At 40.6% G+C, this 17,455-nt stretch overlaps 1 protein-coding gene across 2 annotated transcripts; it reads right to left on the minus strand.

The window, feature by feature from the left end:
• Window positions 1-479: 479 nt before the first annotated feature.
• Window positions 480-16,435, minus strand: rab3b (RAB3B, member RAS oncogene family). Of its 2 annotated transcripts, XR_010914954.1 has the most exons (6): window positions 15,982-16,435; window positions 10,764-10,988; window positions 6,045-6,163; window positions 5,824-5,948; window positions 2,424-4,633; window positions 480-2,391 (listed from the first exon to the last, which is right to left on the minus strand). XR_010914954.1 is itself a non-coding variant. In XM_067512034.1 (5 exons), the coding sequence occupies exons 2-5, from the start codon at window positions 10,986-10,988 to the stop codon at window positions 4,449-4,451; spliced, it is 654 nt and encodes a 217-aa protein (XP_067368135.1). In that variant the 5' UTR covers window positions 15,982-16,435; the 3' UTR covers window positions 480-4,448. The 2 variants fall into 2 exon arrangements, 1 of the variants encoding a protein (XP_067368135.1); XM_067512034.1 differs by having other exon boundaries at window positions 480-4,633.
• Between the last annotated feature and the right edge of the window lie 1,020 nt (window positions 16,436-17,455).

The following is a 17,455-nucleotide window of genomic DNA, read 5'->3' on the forward strand; positions in this document are numbered from 1 at the left end:
GATTGGTCGAATCTGTGAGGATTCAACGACTCGCCCAATTCGAAGCAATGAGGTTCATTTTAATTGATAAATACAATATCTCAGTGTAAAGAATCTCAAATTAAAAGCGTGGAAAACACCAAACCTGAAATATAACGTTCATCACCAGAAACAGTTGACGTTTATAACATTGTCATTTTATTGTAGTAGGGTATTACAAAGGATTGAAAGTAGAAGAAGAAACTATGAAGAAATCTGTGGGCACCCACCAATAATACTTTTTTTTCTTGTTTTTTTTTTCCGAACAATTCATAATGCACTCGGTTGTTGTCTACGTGATATTATAATGTGATACCGTGTAGGGTCATACTTGTGTGTTTGCTTGTATGCTTTATCTTTTTGTGTCATAAAGTGCCATTAGTAGCACAACTGTTTGTAGAAAACGTTGGACAATTAGTACATTGATGTGATGAATTGTTTCACAAAAAATCAGACAAATATAATGATTAAAGATTGTGATCTTTATTATACTAAATTGCATCTATAATATACAAACATTCACAATATTTTGTACAATCACTTTGTGCTTCTCCCCCGTACAGGAGTGAACTGTAAGACAACAAGTTTACATAAACTCTCAATATAATTTGTCCATGGTATACACAGCATAAAAATAAATCCATACTCAACACATTATAATTTCTAATTCTATCATTTACAAATTCACTTAAAAAATAATCATATGAAGACAATGTCAATATTATTGTATGTTTTTATCAGTATGAAGACACATGGTGGGGAGTCACACACAAAAACGTGCGCTGTGGTAGCTATATAACAATTTGGCAGGATATTGTTTTCTATCTTGATAATATTTAATAATAAATACACCGATTTTTTTTTCCCCACATCTTCCCTTTTTCTTGAAGTCATTCATATACACACGTACTGTATCCCAGCTGACATGACATTATCAAAATATCACACTTCCGTCAAAGATACTGTACACGAACACAAAACCCTTACAACTGAACACACAATAAATATCATGATAACCATATGCAACAGTAGAATATTTTGGCTCTAATATCACACACACGCACACACACATCCACACACATTCATGTAGGAAACACTGCAAACATGACGGCTACGTGACTACACCTTCTAAAGGGGGGAAGGAGAGAACCATTTGCTCTTCACTCATCAGCTCTGATCACATGTGTGAGTATAAAACACCCTCACTATGGTGTTGGGTTGTGTTGGCCAGTGCAAAAGCTATAAGCCACCATGAAGCAGGGCTGCAGTGTTCGGCGGCAGCCTGGGCTCAAGTCTCTGGCTGTCTGCATGGGTCTGATCTTGGGGTTCTATCTGATTTATTGATTTTTTTTTGTTTTTTTCAGTCAAGTTAGGCAACTTATCTTCAAGAAGGTTAAAACACCAGAGAACCTTTTAGGAAAGTTCATTAATGACAAAAGCATGAAAACAAGCAAAACCCCTAAATTCAACATTTGAGAATATGCACCTTGCTGCCCCACATTACTTATTGTGGTCATTTGATTGAATATATTCTTATTCAGTTGTCTTAAAAGTAAAGTTGGACACAGCTGTGGGAAACATTCTCATACAACACAGTAACCTTCACTGAGACGTGACAGCAAAATGAGTGTGGAACAATCTTTGCACCCACCTAGATGGGGGTTGTAATGGACCCTGGGGCAGGTGGCAGTCTATAACCATAAACAGTGTTAAATGTGGGGTTTAATAAATCTGAAAAAAAAAAAAACCCTTCTTTGCTTTTCTTTCACATTGAAATACAGCTTTGGCCAAAAAGGCCAAATTACCTTTAAGCAGATTGGTACCACAGCAGAGAAAAAAATCCCTTTGCTCATTGTGCAGCCGTCTGCACACTGAAGCTTTTCTCTGATCTGCTCTCCACCTAGTTCTCTAAACCTTCTAAACCTACACAACTGCAGATACGTTCCATCACTGTTCCAACTTAACAAACACAGGTGCATTGAAGTGTAAGTTAAGCAGCGGTCTGTAAGTTCCTGCTGTCTGCATAGCGACAGGCTAGTTTCCAAACCTGAGCTCATCAGCCAGGTGAGATTAAAAGCCTTTAAACATACTGTACAACACAATCTGATAAAATGGATGATGGAAAGTGTGAGAGAAAACTCAGACTGTGGTCACAAACGTGCCCTTGTCTGGATCTGCAGACGTGAATTTGATTTGAGCACAAGATAAGTTTGTCATTAATAAACTTCCATCACCTGAAATTCACATGAGAGATTTGCTGACGTAGGAAACTCACATACTGGAGATTTGGCCCAAAATTCCATTTGATGGCAGCACTAATGATCGACTTAGACCCTGTTAAAACATCACGTGCTGCACTTTAGTAACTTGATTCTGTTAAACGTTTTGTCAGTCTTGCATTGCACTTTAATGTGGGGCTAACATGTGTCACTCCTGGACTCCACGCCGTCCTTCATACCTTTGACTCGGCGGAATTTGGCTGCAGTCCTGCCTGGGAGTTGTGCATTGGTGGTGTAGCCCTAAAGCGTCTTTTAAGCCAGAAACAGCACTAAGTAAGGCCAGTAACAGTTAACGGGCTGTAGGCATATTTAAGTAAAGTGAATCTAACTATTAGTAGCTATCTGAGAAGCAGCCTAACGGATATTTTAGCAGATGAGACTGTGAACGACGGCGGCCTGTAAACTTGTGGATATGAGCAACTGTGGTTTCTCGTTGTGCTACACTTTGAGGAGAGGCAGTGCTGTGCTTTTCTGTGGACCCTGCTTCCAGCTTCCTCTGACAGTACACTCCAACAAAAGGTTCATTTGGTGTTTGTGAAACAATGGCAGAGATTGTACGTGTGAAAATGTAAGACCTTATTCGGGCGGATGGGATCCACATCAGTACCTCTGCCTTCCGGCAATGATCTGATTTTAACCGCATGCATTGAGTTGCATGTTGCTGGGGCTGGACACACACCAGCAGCATATGCACGATGTGGTTTGCCAGTATTTGACATCGTTCTATTTTATAGCATAATTCATCATCAGCTCTCCAAAAAGACAACAGTTTCTGACTTGTTTCCAACTTATATTACTTGTTTTTTTGTTTTTCCTTTTCTTAAAAGATGTCATCAAAAGCCCTTTCAGGTTTTTAACATGTCATCAGTCCTCTTCATTCCTTTAGTGCATTGCTGTCTGTTTTGTGTTATTTCTAAAGATAATCTAAAAACTCTATTCTTCCTTCGCATCATATCCGCACATCCGGTGTGGGTTATTGGTGCCAACTGAAGTGTGTCAAGTTACACGATGCTTCATGGCCCTGCTGTGTGTGTTCAGATACAGGTATTTTTATTAGTTTTTATTCACAGAGAAGGAACTTTATCATTAAGGCCCAGTTACACCTGCATCTAAAATGATAATCTTTGCACTGAAATTATGTTCTTTTAGTGAAATCCAAAGGTAAAAGTTGTCGGACTTTCGCCCCTAAATTTTACACCACTGACCAATAGCAAACCTCATTTGCATTAAAGTTTGGGTCATAACCTTCTAACTGTGTTGCTCCAGCTACGTTTCTGCAGTGTTTATGTCATTTGCAGAAAATGTTCATGGGACAGATTTCCACGTTTACGTGTTCGCCTCAAAATGGCAGCTGTCAGTGACTTTCTTTGGCCGGTAACTTATTGCTGCAGATTCCAGCTTCTGAATCAATAATCTCCAACCGAAGAATAAATGCCAATTTACCCAGGCAGTAAATTATTTGCTAAAATCTGTAATATAATTTATAGTTTGGAGAAAATATTTCATTAATGAGTTAAAAATACTGCTTGTTTAGCATGTTGTCGCACTCTATTAATTCTTTATCAAAGGGCTTTGGCTGAAAATGTGTCTTTTCCAGTAATAATTTTAACATAAATAACCATGTGAATGTTTCTAGGTAGGAAACTGGTCTCTATGATAAGTCATGTGACATGAAGATTGGATTCTATAACCCTCTGCAGCCAGACTGTAGACAATAGAAGAATAGTTGTAAGATCAAAGTTATTGCCTCATTAGTTACCAAATTCATGGCTTGCAAACTAACAGTTAACAAACTCGGCAGCTTGAAGAACTCATGTGACTGACTAATGCCAAAGTGTTGCTGGCAGTGCACACCAAACTCACCAAACTCAGTTTTGTTTGGAGTTAACTGCTGCCCTTACTCATCCATCTACGTAAGGGCCAAGCTCCCATCCAGTACTGGGGGACATGGAGGGGATGGATCTGGCTATATAAATGTTAGTTAGCAGAAACGGCAGTAGGCATAGTGATTATTGACTGCTCACAACCATGGACTGAAGCAGAGTGTGTTGAGGAATGTTGCAATAGTTAATCTGTTTTTTCTTTTTCTCGAGAACTTTTGGGGGGGGAGGGGGCGGACACGGCGATAGAGGGATGACGGGCGACGAACGATCAACAGCACTTCTGAGGTAGCTGGGCGGGCTTGTCGGTCAGTCTGGTGGTCTTGGTGCCGGGAGCTGAGGGCGCCTCCACGTCCACACGCTCTGACATCTTCACGCAGATGATGTCCACCAGGCGCTCGAAGACCTGCCGCACGTTGATGTTCTCCTTGGCACTCGCCTCGTAGTACTCAAAGCCTGCAGGAAGAACACTGCTGTGTTAGTGCTGCTTTTCCTTATTCCAGGTTCTGCAGCATCTTCGGACACATGCAGAAACAAACCACCGAGCTGGTAAGTTAAAAAAGTTTTAACCACGTTATTTTCTCTTAAACACGTGAGTTGATAAAAATGATCTTTTTTATTCTTGAGTTACACAACACAATATAAATAGCAAAATATCACAGATTGTCTGTTTGTATTTGAGAAAAATGCCCTTTCCAGAGCTCATGACTCATCCATATAATAAATCTGAGAATGAGTCACATGCAGACATTGCTGCGTTGTGTTTTGAAGGAAAACAAGGCAAAAACCAGGGGCGAGTGTTCACAGCTCCGTCTTGAGCCTGTTTTATGACTTTTACTATGCTACGTTTCATTTTAAAACGTGTTTGCTTTGTTCCTCCCACTTCACAAATATAAAAATCCTGCTAAGACACTTTAGAAATCGTTGAATATGTCCAAGCTGGATAAATATCTGGCAACACTTCAGTCAGTTGCTTATTTCCCTCTGACTTCTCTTGTGATCAAAATAAGATTTCTCCATCTGTACCTACTCACTAATCACTTCCTGTTTACACGACCTTGCCTATGCACAGTCTGCGCTGACCTGGTGCGTGGCTCCTCTCTGAACTGTGTGAACGCTGAACAAACTCGGAAAGCGTGTCCTGGGAGCCTGCAGCATGTACATTCGCTCAATTCTCAAACCAATGAACAAACAGCCAAAAGCAAAACTGTGCATTGGCAGTTGAAACATCAGTAGGGAAGAAGTCTTTGTCTTCTGGAGGTAAACAGATCATCACAGGTGAAGCAGTTTTATTCTCACCGCAGAGATGAATAAAAGACAAACATTCATTGGCACATCTGTGTTATTAAAATAATCAAACTTTTACCGGCTACATTGGTAAACCTATGTTTCGACGCATCAAAGTTTGCATATTATTTCACATTATTCTCAAATAGCCCAGAAATAATATTAGTTGCACTGACACTTATTCTCTATCACATTACTGCTTTAGGAGTTTCTCCAGGTAACAAGATCCCCCCCCCCCCCCCCCCCACCTCGACATATTAGAGTTCTGTTACTATCTGCAACCCGAGCTGAACAGTATTTTCTGCAGTAGTTAGGATCTGAAACCTGAGTCAAAGGGTGTTTCAGAAGCAGCATCTCACCTAACTGGTCGGCGAGGTGTTTTCCTTTCTCTGGAGGAACGATTCTCTCCTCGTCCATGTCACACTTGTTGCCCACCATGATCACCTGGGCATTATCCCATGAGTACGTCTTAATCTGGGTGGCCCTGAAAAAAAAAAAACAACAAAGAGATGCAGTTTTGGCTTCGTCAGACTTTAATCTGAACAGGTTGGGGAAGACAAATCTCCAGCCAATCGCGTACCAGTCCTGGACAGCGTTGAATGACTCCTCGTTGGTGATGTCATACATGAGGATGAAGCCCATGGCGCCGCGGTAGTAGGCCGTGGTGATGGTGCGGTAACGCTCTTGACCTGCCGTGTCCTGGAGTCAAAAACACAAAGCTGGTCACACATCTGTTTCACGCAGTTGTTCATCTCTAAACGTCACTTTGAGAAATTGTTATTCAGGAATATTTTAACATTAAGACACCTGAAGGATCCTCTACAGGCGGATTTAGGCTGATCAGAGCTGAAAAACATGAAGGTTTATCTACTAGAGAGCAACGCCAGAGCAAATGCCATGAAAATCCAACCATTTGTGCAACCAGTGGAAAGATCATCAGGTGAGATCAGCACCTGTAACAGTTATCTGCCTGTTAGAGTTTGATATTTCTCTTCAGTGGAAATTTGTGGCACTAAAGGAAAAGTCCACATAGTCACTAACATCCTTGATGAATCTACGTTCACACCACAGAGAAACTCACCTCAAACAACTGCACTGTGGCATTGACACAATGCAAATATGTGACAGTTTGCGGTTTGATTCCGCTGACACCATTAGAAATGTGCTATTGTAATCAGTGGGTTTTAATTGTACCTGACATGTGATCTGAGCCCCTTTTCATTTTTCCAATAAGAGAGCAGCATTACAAAAGCTTTAGAGACGCACACATGTTAAAACTGTGTTCAGGTTTTTCTGTCAAAGGCACAAATTTCAAATTCCATCAGTCACTGCTGAGACAAAAAGATCTGTTTACAGCATCTGTACCTGTAAAAAAGCAGGTAGACACCTGTGACTGCAGCTGAAACATCACTTAGGTGCTACATAAATAAAGTTCGGATTGATTGATTTGATCAGATATTCTGTGTATAAAGTGTTTACACCGGCTGGGGATTCGCCCACCTATCAACTGAGTTAATCCTGCACCTGATCTGCTGTGTTTGATGCGGCTACTGCTTCAAGTGGTATGTGTACAGATCAGAAGCACATCACCCATCACACACACACACACACACACACACACACACACACCTGCTCTCACCTCACAATAACACAGCAGTGTGTGGAACTCCCACCTTCACACCAATAAAGTCTACACTTTACCAACTTTCACCCCATCATCATCATCATCATCATCACCATATAAACAGTCTGTGGTTTGTTCATTACTCAACTCTACCGCTGACTTGTCTTTGTTCCAAACCTCGACATCTGGCTGCTGAAACACTGAAAGTGTCTGGTGTTTGGATCCTAAACCCCCAAAAAGCCACAAGAGAAATCTGCGCCAATGAAAAACTCCACTTTTTGTGCTCTTTTCTGATCTGGTTTACCACGAAAACCTCACAAAACACCCAACCTTTACCGAGTTATAATCATTTTAAATTCTCTAACCATTGATCCCAATGCAAAAATTCTTGGTTTAATGGAGAAACCTTACATATATTATGTAACTAGAAAGGAAGCAGATGTTTGGACGTTTTTGCCCAGAATAAGTGCAGCTTCATGTGAAGTCACACTAATTTTTATTTCTAATTCATTTCTATGTGAAATTGAGAAGACACAGCGTTGCAGACTGATCCTGCAGATTAATCTGAAACGAACAGGAAATCGTCTTGATCCCAGTACAATAATCTGACAGAAGGGCCTCCTACAATAATGAATAATAAATAATGAACAATAATTATTCAAACTGCAGCATCTAGATGAGGTGACAGAGGTTTCGTGACAGTAAAATGGTCGCTGCTGCAGTCGCTGCCGCCCCTCCAGCTTTTAGCACCACCACACACCATAAAGTCGAGTGGAACAACCGGATACATGTCAAATTCACACAAGTATCAGCCGAAAACAACATTTCAACTAGTGTCTGATGTTGTGCGTATGGATGACAAAGCTGGTTCTAATGCAAACTAATTCATCAGGGACATGTGGCTTTAAATTAATGCATGTAATCAGTGACCAAGTCTGTCCAACCTCATCTAAAGTGCTGATCAATCTGCAGCTGGCAAACAAACCAGCTGAGCCTCAATGTGACTTTGCGCCGTGCACAGTGACGCCATCCTCTCACATCAGCACAGCTGGTGTCGTTCTTTTACATTGGGCTGTGGTTCACTTTACTTCCTCTGCGCTCAGTTCTCTCTTTCATTCTTGAGGGATCTGACGGCAGCTCTATTAATTAACTGAGATTTGATGTGGAGCGTGATAATATGTGTGTGTGTGTGTGAGAAAGCCACAGTAGCAGCATTAATGATGAGCAGAGCCTCAGGCAGAGACTCGTCCTCTCACTTTGGCTGAAAGCAGATAAATGTTCATATTATTTCCACAGAGTGAGACATCACTGTGAGTGGTTCTGCATGATCATGCTGCATGGTTTTAGGCGTGGGTGGGGGGGGGGGACCAGAGGATCTCATGCTTTTGGTTACGAGTCTCATTTTTTGTGGATGAAGCTGAAGAAACTGTCAGCACATGAACTTTAGCAACTTTACCTGCTTCTGTTCTGTTTCACACGTCTCTCTTCACCAAATCTGAACTAATCTCATACATTTATCTTAAAATACACATGTTTTCACCTGGTTTAAACAAATCTGTAGACAGAGTGTGAAAACCCATTTCCATTAGTCATTACTGGTTTCTTTTAACCACGAATATGTTAAGGCTCCTAAACTTACCAGAAATGTATGTAACACAGATTGTTGTAATTTGTCTCCATGATATTTTACACCTCAATGTTTCTCAAACAAATCTGGACTAGACTTATATATTAATGTTATCGACAGGATCAAATTCAATATTTGAAATATTGAATTCAGGAGACAGAAGAGAGAGTAACAAAAAAAAGAAATATTAAAGTAAGTCCCTCAAAACTATACTTGATGTGATTATTATTATTATTTATGTATATAATAACTATTATTAAACAAAATTAATAATTCAAAAGACAGCATCCAATTATGAAAGGATTCCACTTAAAGTCCATAAATACCAAGTTTGAATGCATCTTACGGTGGTGTGCCACACTGCTGCAGCACTGAAGTCTAAAAATGTTCCTCAAACGATTAAAAATATTCACCAGAGAGATGAGATTTGTTGAATCGGTTTCAATAGTAAAAATCTTTTGTCAGCTTTGCAGCCATTAAACCAAATTATCACGTGTTCGTAAAAATGTGTATTTCTAAAAATCTGCACGCTTAAAGTTTTTTTGGCCACATTACAAACTGCACTGTCTACAGTAACATCCGAACACTTCATATTAAGCCATGTAAAACAACAACACTCAACAACTCCAACTCCCATAATGCTTTGTACTGTAGCTAATGCTAACATCAATATTCATTTTAGCAAACAGATCCTGTTTCCCTCAGCTCTTACGTACATACGTCATTGTTTAAGTGTGTGCAAATTTTACCCTTCACTGTGCTTTCAAATGAAATCAATCAATCGGCTCTGATTAGCTCTAGTTACAGCAGTGTTACCCCCCCCAACCCCCCCACCCCACACAGACACACACACACCTCCTCCGACCCCCTCTGTCCTCTGCCAGGTCTCCACCTCTTCGCCCTGACAGGTCCCTTTAATTGCCACAGAATACAGCACCGCTACTGTGCGTTTCTGTGAGTGTGTGTTTTGGCGAGAGGGTGAGTGAGTGTGAAGAGCTGCTGCCATGGCAACACCATCCCCACTCATGATACAAGCTGCAGCGCAGAAGTCTGTCTTTTCTTTTTGCTCTCAGCAGCTGATGTGATGGAGAGCAGGACATCATGTTAGACTCTTGTGTTACTCTATAGTGTGTTATGTTAGAGTACAGTCCACCACCTCGTTGCTGTTGGAATGTTGTTAGGGGACTGAATATTATACTGCTGCACATTAGATTACTGTATATTTTATTATTGCATTTTATGTTTTCACAGACTGGAGTCCAGAGTGTACGCCACCTCTCAGCCAATGGCATCCAGGAGAAACTCCAACAATTATGACTATTTTACTGTAGTCGTGACGAGTAATAGAATCGCAGTCAGCCTGTTCAGTTATATGAGCAAAAAGGGCTGTGATTTAATAAATAAATAACGAGAAAAAGTATATTTAGATAATGTAGATAAAACAGTTACTATTTAATACAATTTAGTAAAAAACCTAATTATTTTGAAAACATTGCACTATTTTGTTATTGAAGCTTCTTTAGCTTAGTAGTTTGAGTTGAGAAATGTCCACAATAATATCAATATGACTTTTTGCAGTAAATTTAATGTTCAATGTTTTGCTGTACTTCTCTGTTACGGTACGTTACTGTACATGTCATATGTTACAGCGTGTAACATGGATGTCTCCTAATACATACAGTATCATTTTAACAAATGTTACCATGGGAAGTTTTACTATATTCACTTTATTGTTTCACAGCCTTTTTGTTAAACTAAGTTTTATGTTAACGCCATGTTTAAACTGCAATGCTATGTTACAGTATGTCACTGTACATCATGAAAAAATATATTATATGACTGTCTTTTAATGTTTTAAAGGAAACATGTGAATTATTTACCTTTTTTGTTTCCTCTAGTATTTTGCTATCAAATACTAAAACATCGAAAGTACTTTTTTACATAATAAAGACGTAGATGTTTCATCTACAGATAAAAGCAAATAGATATTTTAGGACCTAATAAAATAAACTAATTCTATTAGTGACTGGTGTAGTGTTCATCCTCACCCAAATCTGCAGCTTGATCCTCTTGTCATTGCGATACACCGTCTTCACCTTGAAGTCGATGCCCACTGTGCTGACAAAGGAGTTGCTGAAGGAATCATCGGCGTAGCGGAACAGGAAGGACGTTTTCCCGACGCTGCTGTTACCAATGATCAGCAGCTTGAACATGTAGTCAAAGTTCTGGTCTGAGCCGTCCCGCTGGCCAAAACGCTGGTCTGCCTTCGCCATCTGGTTGGATTTGATGAGAAAATGCCACAATCAGTATAAGAAAAGAGTTATGTGAGCTTATAAATACAAGCAAAATAGGGGTGTTTGGTGAACTGCTACTTCTTTGTCATTGGAACTATCATAAACACCATGTACGACTGTGGAACCTTTATGGTTTGGTTCAATCGATAAAGCTAAAAATAATGGATCCAAAAATACAAGGGTCATGTTCTTCAGTACTTGAGGGGGGTCACAATCTTTGTCTCATTTAAAGACTTTCCCAAAAAAGTCAGACAATGAGGCAAACTGAGCCAAAGTCAGAAAGGTAAAAAAATGTTACATTTTTAGCAGAAAAATTAGAAGATAAAGCCACAAGTCCCACTGGACTCTTTGTGTATAAAGCCAATGACCAATGAATAATATGCAAAACACATCAACAAAACTGTTTCATAGTTTTAGTCCAATTTGTCAAAGCTGTGTCAAAATTAAATCTGTCAAAATCCAAGTGAACTAACGTGCGTCATGAAAAGTCACCTGACAACTGTTGTGTCCTCCCATTGGTTAAACAGATTTAGGGCGGGAACACAAATGTAAACACAGGAAGTAAATCCTGTTTTGTACTGGTGAATATTCCTGAATGAAAAATTGCTATGAGACATGTAACACTGGACAGTTAGCATTGGTGTTTAACTGTGACGATTCTCTCGGCAACAGATTAACCCAAACGTTGCAGCAGATGCTGAATGTACTTATGATCTTATGATCAAAAAACACAACTTAACACTTTGTAAAAAGGACAAGCTGTCGAATGTTTAGCTAAAACCTGCTGTGTTCGGCCGGATCGAGGTCGGATCACGTTCTCACCACAAATAATTTGCAAAGCTTCTGAGTAATGACATATTAACGCCATCAGAGTCTATAATTGTCCACAATTGTTTCCCTTTAAATGTGATATGATTTCCACCTGGAAAAACGTGGAGCGCTACTTGAAAAGTTTTGACCAGACAATGAGCCAAACGGGATTCAGCAGCAAACCAGCAGCGCATCAAACAAACACTTCCTGTTAGACTTCAGCTGTCGAGTCAAATGAATTGGGAACAAAGCTGCCTCTAACAGACAGGTAGAGGTCGGTGGGGAGGTTCAGCGCGTGAAGGCTGAATGAATAATGTGAGCGGCTGATGAGTCAGAGCTGAAGATCCTGCTGGGTTCTATGGAGCCTGGACGGCTGTGTCAGTGGAGGCTCATCTGCTCCATCAGGGGCCAGGGCAGGAAACTACCAAGCACATCTGACTTTACACCAGCAGAGGAAGGATACACTGACTTTGCTAATCTCTGCAGAAATGTGACTCATTTGGTTTTAAAGCCACTGACTTTTTCGGTGCATGAGCAGTTTTTTCCAAGCTACTGATTCATTGCAGGCAAAGTGTCCTGTTGCTGCTGCTGCTTCCTATTCAAGACACATCATCTTATCTATTGTTCGCGAGACAGACGGAGCCTTTGTCCCCGTCATGCTTATCTTAACCATGTTTTGATTTGGTACGGCAATCATAATAGAAACTGTCAGACTGGAGTGTAGCTTTTCGAATAAAATCCCTGGACTTTGGAGTGGGAACACACAAATGCAAGAAGCATTGTGCGATATGAAAGTCTCACTCGCAGTTATCGCCGAGTCTGCAGCTTTAACCTCCTTTAGCTCCTCTACTTTCTGGTTCGGTCTCAGTTTTTCCACCAGCAGGTTTTTTTTTATTTTTTTTTATCAAACAACCATGAAAGGCCTCGGACAGACAGAGTCAGAGACTCTCCGCGGAACCCAGCGCAGCATTTAGCAGATAAAAGGCCAGAGGCTTTTTTTTTTTTTTTTTTTTTTTTTTTTTTTTTTTTTAATCTCGGGAGCTCAAAGGGAAAATGGAAGCAGGCATCTAGCTGTTAAAATATTCGAGCTGCAGTTTATGAATGGTTCTGGCCTCTAAAAACACTGGACGATAAATTTAATCAGGAGTTTCAGGGACATCTGGACTAAACAATGTCTTCAGTGATTAAACGTCTTCCCCTCGCACACAACAAAACATTTTGAGAGGCTTCTGGCTAGTGTACTACAAAGTAGGACAGTTGTCTTTAGCAGGGACAGGTTATGACACAATGGACCCCCCTCACCCCCACACTGTGGTTTATAGTCACTTCGTGTCTCATTAACTGAACGGTCAAACATCTGCTCATGAAAATAATCAGCACAAAAACTGTAAAAACACACTTTGACAGTACTTGTAATACTTTAAGTACATTTTGTTGAGTTGAATGCAGGACTTTCCTTGTAAAGCAGTTTTTTTCCCACTGTGTTCTTAGTGGATGTGAATACTTCCTCCCCCACTGACTGTGAGACAATGGACATCAGATCAATGTGTCAAAAAAATCCACAACTTTGTTATTGTTTAACCGGCTGATAACTCCCTGTATCATTTTTCATTCTTCTCTCTGTACTGTAGGTCTGTGGTACCAGACACACGAGGGAACACTTGACCTTCACAGAGCACCCTGGAGGACGGGGTTGATCAGCACCAGAGCTGCTAAAGATCCTCAAGCCCTCACCATGACCTCAGCTGAAGCTAAGAGAGATTCGTCTCTACCTGGGAAAGAATTAAACCCTCTCAGAGAAACACCAGGACCTGGGACGGACGGAATCTGTTGACCATGTTGTCAGTAGAACAGGGACTGTTGACTGAGACTGACTCTAACCAGGTCACTGCAGGAACAGAGGTCAAAAATATGTTCAAATATTGATACTTATAGAGCGTTTATTGCCTTGATTTTTGGTTTGCTTGGTTTTGGGTCTCGCTGTCAGAATTAAAATATATAAAATTGATTCAACATAAATTTGAAATCTTTAAATATGTGGTGACTTTTCCTGATTTTTCATATATTGTTGGTGGTTTTCTAATAACTTACTTGGGTTCAGTGGTGTTCATATTTAATATTATTAATAATAAACTCCCATCAATCTGAGATTCATTGAGTTCTGGTATTTTATTGCTTTACCAGTATTGCAGTGCCCATTTGTGATAAGCTAGGCCATGTTGGTTTGCCACCACAAAACACAGCTCCCCCCCAAGAAAATCTCTATCAGCAGCCACCACTGCTATACACATCAAGATACCAGAGAGAATATTGTAAACATACAACATATACAACATCAACACATTTCACATGTCTCAGTATGAAGCGTTTAACAGATCATTTAACATGGAAGCAACAACATTACACACTATAATATTTATTCAAATCCATGTGAAATTATGTGGTTCAAAATCCTAGTTGAGAATCAGACACTTAATAAAAACAACAAGTCGTGTCATGTCAAAGGTGGTTATGGTACATTTGCTGTGCAATTATAAAGTTTCAATGTGGTTCAGAATCATGTTCCCTCAGGAACATGATTAACACCTGACTCTGGGTGTTAACCAGGCAGAAGACAAAGTTAAGTTTACGTCTTTGCTCTTTGTGCAACATAGAAACAGGTGAAAAGAAAAATCTAGTTTTGAGTCTTTTTCTTGTTCTTCTTCTCTCTTTGCAGCCATTTTGCATCGTTTGAAGAGGCCATATTATACATATCTTCAGGTTTATATTTTGACTCTGGGGCTCTGCTGAAATAGCTTTGTGCGATTTACAATTTTAAAAAACTGCGTGTCATTCTCATAATGAGCCTTAAAGCTGTTCCTCATCTTCAGCTCTGAATGAAATTGTTATAGCTCCTGTTTGTCCAAAGGATCCACAGAAACAGTTAATAATACACGGTACTATAGGCGCTTTACCATTAGTAGAGGATTTTATCCAAAGTGACTTACAAGTAAAGAGCCTAACGACTCCTCAACGTGTGGCCAGGAATTGAACTACTGACCCTGCAGATCCTGGATGACGTGCTCAAGCAGCTGATCTACAGCGGCCCCTTAGTACTGGGACTTTTAAAGGCAGAATATCACCACCTCATGCAAAAGTCCAATACTCCACCCACAGAACAAACATCAGCTGGACTTTCTGTTTACTGTGAATTAGCAGGTGTTGGCTGCAAACATGCTAAACTAACACGGTGTAACCGCTGCTAAACTCCAGCGTGTTAGCATTTAGCTCCATGCATCACTATGTCAGAGCTGCTTGCATGGCTGCAGACTCACAGTCTTGTAAATTAAAGCTTAAAATCTTCAATTTGGATGGCAGACATCAAACCAAACAATCCAAATATTACAAAGAATACAACTAAATTATCCTCCATTTGTGAAAACAGCGACAAACATATGCTAGAAGATGTTACTCAGATACTGCAGAAGATAGAAAAACAGTGCAGGACGCTGAGAGTCACTGAGACAACAAATACTGCAGATTAAACACATATTAACATAGAATCCACTCAGAACCTGCAAGGAATTTGGGTTTATTGGGTTTTATTGGGTTGTATAATAGAACACAGACTCCACAGACAGACTGTGGAGCATCATGGGACATGGATCACTACACATTCCTAAAGGGAGAAGACATATCAGACACACTATAGCAGACTGAGATGAATCATGAGGCCAGCAGAGGTTCAGTTCCCTACAGCATGACACAGACACACTGCACCTGGGACATTATTACATTGTGTTTTAGCGGGTTTCATTGGCAAAATATAACGATTATGAAATCAAAAAAAAAAGATCATTGTTAATGTGAAATAAAATGGAGGCACTGCAGACCCAGACCCAGTTTCAATCCAGTAGATTAGGCTCAGTTTTAAGGAGCCATAGGAACCATGGAGGTGTTTGTAGGTGTTCGATGAATAATGTTGGAATATTAGAAAGCAGGAGATGAGCACAGGCAGATAACAGGAAGAGACTCTCTGTCGCACCGGCTCAGGTGTGATCGACGTTTCTGGACGATATCAGCCAGAACCTTTAGGCCTGTGTGTGTGTGTGTCCGTGTGTATTAAACTGCTGTTAAACGGTCATCGCCGGTCATCCGTGTGTTCTGTCTTTCTGCGTCTTACCTCTGCTGGGCGGATCTCTCACTCTGCACCTGATGGAGACAGCTCACTCGGGCTCCCCCCCCCTCAAAAAGGATAAATCCTAGAAATGTATCCTCAGCAGCGACAAGAACCCTCCGATTTGATCCACCGAGGAAGGCAGGAACGGCGGCGTCGTTCGCAAGAAGCGGAGCGGAAATTTTCCTCCAGGAACGAGGTGAAACCGCCTGTGAAACGTCCCCGCGGTGCCGCACGCAGCTTCTTTACGCACGGCTTTACGCTGGCATCCTGCGTGGATTCAAGGTGGAGCGAAGCGATGGGAATGTTTGCTGAGGCGTCTGCTGCCTGTCACCTCCTCCCACTCTAAAAATAGCCACCACCGACTTCTCTGTGAATGAACAGCGTTTAATTTATTATTTTTTTTCCTCCTCTGCAGGGGGTTTGCAGGCGCCCTATCAAACGCCGGATCTCTGCAGACGATCGCTCGCTATGACTCATAACTGAGGCAGCGAGGCGCGTAAGAGCTGCAATAAGAGAGACATCGCGCCAAAATGGGGAGAATCGGCGCTAATGTGCCGCTGCAACAAACACACCTCTGCAGTCTGATTTCACATTCTGCACCCTGACGTCTGACTGAGGCTTTTCGGCATTTTGTCAGTCATAAGTACAATTTATCAGGCACAAATACATCGTTTTTCTACCCTGCTCCTAAATCAGGCCTCACTGTTCATTCAATATGTGGAGTGAAATGAAGTGTGGCACCAAGGATGGACACCGGTCCAGGGGAGGCCAGAGGTCAGAGGGGGCTCGCGTGCAAGAGCCTCTGCATGATGGCAGTTAGAAAGATAGATCTCAGTTAGAAAATGCATACAAAGACACCTAAGAAACCACCGCAAACTATTGAAAAATGGCCAAATGAGACACAGAACAACCCAAAGTAGCAAGTAAAAACCAAAGAGAAAAGAAATGGCCACAAACAGATGAAAAAAAATTAAGAAAAATAGAGACATGGCAACCAAACCTGGACGTTAAATGAATCCAAAGAGACCAAAAGAAAGAGACATAACCCCAAATGTGATGGCTGCTCCTGCTGCTACACAGTGTAGTGTACACAGTAAATTTTAAAAAGCACAGTCAGTTCATTTTTGTAAATTCAGTTTATTCGATAAGTTGACAGTATATTAGTTTCTATTTGTAGCACACATTTTCTGCACAGTCTCAAAATACTTTTAATATTTTTTTTTTTAAGTTTGCAGTGCTGCTGTGAGCTTCTGCTGCTGGAGGATCTGGTTCAGCTGAGCAAAACACAGGAAGCAGATCAGTTAAATAGAGGAAGATGCTGATTGGGTTGTACCAAGAGTTTGCTACTTTAAGGGGGGGAGTAATTTTAATTTTTACGATTTGTGATTATTTACGTATGTTATGTTAGTTATTTCATTAAGTTGTTGTGGATATTAGTTTAATTATTTTAATTATTATTTAAATTGATCGCGTTTTG

Source organism: Channa argus, chromosome 8 (assembly GCF_033026475.1).
Source record: "Channa argus isolate prfri chromosome 8, Channa argus male v1.0, whole genome shotgun sequence".
In the NCBI taxonomy this organism is placed as follows: domain Eukaryota; kingdom Metazoa; phylum Chordata; class Actinopteri; order Anabantiformes; family Channidae; genus Channa; species Channa argus.